This window comes from Alligator sinensis, unplaced genomic scaffold (genome assembly GCF_000455745.1).
Source record: "Alligator sinensis unplaced genomic scaffold, ASM45574v1 scaffold76_1, whole genome shotgun sequence".
Taxonomy (NCBI): domain Eukaryota; kingdom Metazoa; phylum Chordata; order Crocodylia; family Alligatoridae; genus Alligator; species Alligator sinensis.
The window spans coordinates 3,544,876-3,551,309 of record NW_005841865.1 but is presented as its reverse complement, the minus strand read 5'-3'; the positions used below and the strand labels follow the sequence as shown (position 1 = coordinate 3,551,309).

Sequence of the window (6,434 nt, the reverse complement as noted above, 5' to 3'; positions counted from 1 at the left end):
CCCAGGCCCCCCCAGCCCGTTCCCGGTTGGCTGGTTTCCATGGAGCCCCCAGCAGCAGCCACACTGTGATAGCGCGTGGCCAGGGTTTCAGTAGAGACCAGCCCCAGCGGCGCTGGCAGGGTGCGTGGCAGAGCAGGGAGCTGCTCCTGAGCTTGGCTGGGATCTTGTGGCAGTGACAGCTTGATCCAGAGCCAGAGCAGAGCTGCAATCTGCAGCCTGCATCGTGCAGGCAGGGCCATGGAGGCAGCGGATTGCGGCTCTGCCCCAGCTCCTTACATCAGTGACGGCATGATCCAGAGCCGGGGCAGAGCTGCGATCTGCTGCTTGCACGCCCCTGCCTGAAGCATGCAGGCTGCAGATTGCAGCTCTGCTCTGGCTCTGGATCATGCTGTCACTGCTGCAAGATCCCAGCCAGGCTCCAGAGCAGCTCCATGCCTTCACCATCCCTCCCACCGGCACCAATGCTGCTGCTGTAGTTCACCTTGCACAGGCAGCAGCAGCTGAGCCCACCCCACTCCCGCCCATAGCACAGCCTGCCTTCAACCTCCCCGCAAGGAAGAGGCTCGAGCCACTGCTGCCTGCAAGTGCTGGTCTCCATGGAAACCCCGGCCCCACCCTCTCACAGCATGGCTACTGCTGGGGTCTCCATGGAAACTGGCCCCAGCCACATGGGTAGGAGCTGCTGTGACATGGAGTCCACTGCTGGCTGGATCCGGCCCATGGGCCAGACTTGGCCTGCCCCGATGTAAGTTCTACATTGCCTCGCACTATAAGTCCCTGATTCTTGACTGGGATGACTAAGCAGTAGTGCAATCCACACAGATAGTAATGCAGGGAGCCCAAATGTTATGATGCTGACAGTCGCCTAGGGAGCTCACCAGGAACCACAGGCTGAATCTAACTTACAAGTGTATTCACGTACTCAAACAAAAATAAATGTGCAGAACTGCACTACTTGCTTATATTCACTTAACAACCAAATTAGCGTTTGCTTATTAGCCAAGTTCTCTGGCAATGGCTGCATTCATCTGGCTGGCTGTTTTCTTCTCCCTGCCACCACAGCAATTGGTGACCACAATTTCTTCTTTGCATTTGGGCATCTCTACTCCGAGTTCTCCTGGGCCAGCTGTAGCTCAGACAGGAGGCAAGAGTTCTAGACATGCCGTGGGGTCCAACAGTGTCTGGAGAGAAAAAAAGGCAGGTATTCTAGTCCTCCCAAATGTAAACGTAGTTTTATTTAATGCCTTTCATTCATCACAAGGTATTTTCCCTGTCCCCACCCGCCAAAAAACAAGATGGCAGCATAAGGCACCGTGTAGACACATGCACAGTCCACATACCATCTATAGAAGGTTTAAAAAAAACACATAGCTATAGTTTTTACCAACAGCCCCAAGTGTCCTCATTACTAATGTACACAATATGATTGTCCCCAGAGTTTATCGTGGAGAAAAGAACTATTAAATTAGAATGGTAGGACTGCCCCCATCCCCAAATAAAAAAAAAAAAAGATAAAAACACAGGTACAGAGCTTAATACCAGAGTAATGAGATAAGTTCATAAATTAAAAAAAAATACAAAAAATCAACTTTCACTCTTATTTTCAGAAAGTCCCACATGATGTGATGCACTGTGCAGTGAGCATGCCCAGAGATTCCATGCTGTGTCCTTTCCCCTTTTCAAAGCAAGAAAACTGATAAGTAGACCCAGTACTCTTAGTCTTTTGTGTGCTTCAGAGTCATTCACGTGGTGAGAAAGCAGGCAGAGTCCAGTTTCAGCTCTAAGCATCCAGTTTAACCAGATAATCGCAGGATCCCCACTTGGTTATGTGAAATTTTCTCCTCTTTCCAAAGGAAGAAGGACTTGATGGGCAGATTTCCTGTTGTAGATTCTTAAAGGGTTCTATACAGAGGGTTCCCCTTCAAGTCGCTGTGAGATCTGTTTTAGAAAAATGCTGAAGAATAGGCTGAGGTGATGTAACAGTTTGAGTGATGTGAGCCCAGCACCGAGACATTTGAGTCTGCTACAAGTACTCCAATTCCAGGGCATGCCTAAGAGCCTCTAGGTCAGCATGGCAAGAAATTCTCCAGAATGGCATGTTGTGCTAGAATGAAACAAAAAGATTTGTTTTTAAAGAGCAGGATCAAATTTGCCCCCCTGAGCAATTGGGAGTTTTAAAGCTTTGGTCATGTGCTCGTCATAACATAGACAATAAGGTTCATTTTTGGAATGGAAAGGGTTGAAGTCCACTCTGGAGACATGTCTCTGCACACTTTTCCATTCTGCAGCAAACTGCTGGACACTGCACACCCTTGCCAGTTTGTGAAGTACTTTCACATGCTGCCCTGCTTCAAAGGGTAAATGGAGCTGGGCAAAGCCTCTAGATACCTACAAATATTTTTGTATTATTCACTAAATTTTACCCTCCAACTTTTCCTTGAGTTTAGCGAGGACATCTTTAGAACAATTATACTCCTAAACAAAACGTTGGTGCTATTTCATGGTATTTAAAGCATAGGCAAGAAGTGCTGGAAGATCTTCACAAACTGAAAATCCTTCCTTGTAACATGTGCTACAGGCCATCATATAATCTACTTCCCAGTAACACCATCTTTGTGCAGTCACCTCTTCATGAAATAGCAAATTGTGATAAAATGAAGTCACTTGCCTAATCAAAAGCATAAAGATTTTGGCTTTATAGCAATTACATTTCTGCTTGCAGGGAAGAAAGTCCTCCACAAGGAGTAGCTCATGAATTATTCCCTTGGAACTTGAGCCCATCTAGACCAGTATCAGCTGTCTCAGGGAAAGATGAAAGAAATGTTACAGTAGGCACACAGAGAATAACTTGTTTTCAAGGAGGTTTCCTCCTTGCTTCCATCTATCAGAGGTTGCCTTATGCTTGGATGCATCACTTTTTACAATTTTTTTTTTTAAAGCACTTGCTGTTATAATACTGATAGGCCATTTTTATTGAAATCTCTCTTCACAATAATCATATAAAAATCCAATCGACCTTACGGCAGTCATATTAAGGCCTCAGTTCAACCCAGGGAAACTGTACATACTTTCTTTCAAAAGCCAGATGTGTTTGCAAGCAAAGAAATACTAGTCATTTGTCAGTGCCAGTAAACAAGTGATGCAGTTACAGCGTGGCTCTGGTCAATATTCTGATAATAGCGCAGCAATTGTTTTGATGCTTCTGACTAGCACTTGATCCTCACCATGGTTTTCTACGGTCAATCCTGACGGGATGAGAGAACCTCAAAAGGTCCAAATGTTCCACTTCGATCTTATTCAAGCTTCTTTAATTCATTGTTGGGGGGACGGGGGATTATGAAGAGCATGGGGGCTAAGGTTTTACTTGGTTTTTTTAATCCAATCCAGTTCACCCATCTTTATTTGATATGAAGACAAAGTCCTGGTCAACAAATAGATTTTGTATTGGTATAATTACTGCAGCTGGGAATGTGATGCTTGTGTGCTTTTTGGGTTTTTTTTAAACCCAACACAGTGATATTATAACACTCGTAGTGTTGATGCAGTAACATCGGTATAAAATGCTTTATCTATCTTATTCCCATTTCTTGATAGGAATAACTGATATAACTGCATAAATACTAGGAGAGTTGTAGCCCTTGAGCAATACCAGTACAGATAAAGCAACTATCTAGACGAGGCTTTATTCTGGTGTCTTAATGTTAAGCATCTCATTTCCTGGACAAACAAAATTGTTGAAGGAAGAAAATGCTTTCCAAGTGCAGCTACCTATGTAGAACAATCTAGTAGCTCCCGAGTGCGTTTACCCAGCTCTAACATTTAAATGCAACACAGGCGCTTTTTGGGTATGTTGCCTATTGGTAAACAAAAAAAAAAATCCCTTGAAACCTTGTATCACTCTGTTTACTCCAGCACGAGACACAGCAAGCAAATACAGGAACATCTGAAGTGACTAGAGTGCAACGCTCTTCAATTTCACTTCAGAGGGAAATAGTTATTTCCTCCCTCCTCGTCCCCATGTGTATATAAGATCTCTTCCATTTAAATGATCTATTTTTCATCCTTTAAAGAGCAGAAAACTTGGCCTCTCAGCCACACCCATTGTTCAGCTCTCTCAGATTTATCAGTCATCAGATGGTAAAGAAAAATGACCCATTAAAACTGAGATATTATCAGTGCTGCTGACAAAACAGTGAAAGGCTTTCTGCTGCCCCATTTTTTATAAAGCTCAGGTGTGTAGCAGCCTTGACTAATGACTGTCATCAATCAAGGGCCATGACAGTTCCAGCAAACAATGTGTTCTGTTAATGGGAGAATTGCTTAAGCCAGGAGATACAAGAGGCCTCTTAAGATCCTGCCTGTAGAAGATTACTGAACCCTCCTGCTGCTTCATACCGCCAGGGAGCCTGGCAGCCTTTGATGCAGTCAGGTGCATTGATCCACTACCTTTGAAGTACAGCACAGGGTGGTTGAAAATGGCAGGCTATTATCATTTCACTTTCAGCCCACTTTCATATTGGGTTTTTCTTAGATGCCTTCCCCACTCTTAGAAAATCAGATAAGCACGTGGAAATTCAGGTAACTGGTTTGAAACAGGAAGTGATATACCAGGGTGGAAAAAGTTCCCAGATGCTTGAAGGCAACACTGGGACAGGACTCGAAACAGAGCAAGTTCTGACCCAAATACACTTGCTTGGAGCCTGAACTCCCAGTGTGACAAGCCTTGTCTGGAACTTGTTTGCTCACACTTCAGAACAACTGGGAACAAACCAGGCACATCACCCAGGGGTTAAAACAGAAGCACAAGAGTCTTAGGGCTGTAAGGGGAAATAGGAAGACACTCTAAGAAGGGCATGTTCCATATACTAACGGCATGCCTAGCCTTGCTGAAACCAAAGCAATGGCAGATTTCCAATCCACAAAACTTCGTGACTTTAGGGGTCTTTTCTGAACTGTTCAGAGGCTTCATCAGCACAAACAAAACCCACTACATGTACTTGGGGAGCTGCACCATAAAAGTCTGACAGTTCGATTCTCTCTTCTTCCCTTTTCTGAAATTTAGTAGCTTTGCCATCCTCTTTGTCACCCAAAACCATACAGTTTTATTGGGCCTTTGAACTTCACCCCATCCCCACTAAGTCTGTGTGTCCTGCCATCGTTTTCTACTGTATGTCATTCTAGTACCCTATTCAAAGTGCACCTTCTTCCACTAGTACATAATCCTAGCCTGAGTTTTGGCTTCTCCCATTTGACATCTCCATCACTTTTGTCTCTCCTCTTCCATCTATCCAAACAATGATTGCTAGGATGATCTTTCTTTCTTACAGCTCTGACAACATCCAAGCCTGCTGTTAGGCATGAGCCATGCAGGTAACTGCCCACATCAAAATATTTCAGCAGCTTGGCTCTGGTCTCAGGGAAGAAAAGATGCACAAAATTGTCCTTTTTTTAAAAAAGAGAAGAGTCAAGATGTTACAAAATATAAATTCAATTTGAGATCCAGGTAACCTCTTCCTGTATTTGAAATGATTTGGCAATCTCAAACTGGAAGCTTCAGTTGATACCTAAAAATCAGGTATTATTTTCCTGGACCTTTCCACCCATCAACTAATGGCATTTCACATAGTGTCTTATGATGTGCGCACAAAGCTAAACATTTGGTTTTCATCTCTCTCTTTGGATGCTTGTGACTACACCTGGCCAGTGAGAATGTAACACCAGCATTCTGGGTCGGTTGTCCTCAATTATGTTACTTTAAGATCCTTCCATCTTACTTTGTTTGTATTCAATATGCCCAACCTCATTTTACTTTTTCTTGTTAAAATTAATCAAATGGTTCCATAAATCATTAATAAAACAAACACAGCCACTCACTATTAGTCCCTTTGGTATTTCTTGTAATGACATTAGCCTCCATGACCTCACTGAGTATAATATGCTGTAATAAATCACTCCCAAAGAATTCCACTGGAGTTTGGAGGTTATAAGAGTGCCGTATAGATCAGAAACTCACTATGCTTGCTGGTCTGAGATCACACAAGTATGGTTTTTCTTTTCATGTGTCTAATGCCATCTTTATTAATCAGAAACAGTTCCTGGAACATGTGATAGAAACTAGCTGTATTCCTCAGAGAGACTAAAGGTTGTAATGGCTGCCAGGGGGGTAGTGGTAGGATTTATAGTAGGAAATTACTTGCAATGCTGTGAAAATTTGCAAACAGGGTTGAGCAACTAATTGTAAGCAGTCTAGTGGAGAAAGAGTTTGTTTAATGCTCAGTTAAGGAAAGAGCCACTGAAATGAAAACTTGAAGAGCTGAGACTTGTATCACAAAACTATACCTTTTTTGCTCCCTGTTCCTCTTCAACACCATCTCCTATTACAATGTACACAGCTTTCCTTCCAAACCTCTGCATTATCCTTTCAAAACAGCTCT

General features: G+C 43.4%; 1 protein-coding gene across 3 annotated transcripts in view; it reads right to left on the bottom strand.

Moving 5' to 3' along the window:
• Window positions 1-743: 743 nt before the first annotated feature.
• EYA2 (EYA transcriptional coactivator and phosphatase 2) overlaps window positions 744-6,434 on the bottom strand; it is a 149,065-nt gene continuing 143,374 nt past the window's right edge. Inside the window, exons 14-15 of one of the 3 annotated variants that reach the window (XM_014525657.2) lie at window positions 6,340-6,434; window positions 744-2,104 (exon numbers count right to left, since the gene is read on the bottom strand). In XM_014525657.2, coding sequence (XP_014381143.1) covers window positions 2,024-2,104; window positions 6,340-6,434 — 176 coding nt within the window. In that variant the 3' untranslated portion in view covers window positions 744-2,023. The remainder of the gene's footprint in view (window positions 2,105-6,339) is intronic. The other 2 variants (XM_014525637.2, XM_014525643.2) reach the window with 2 other exon arrangements.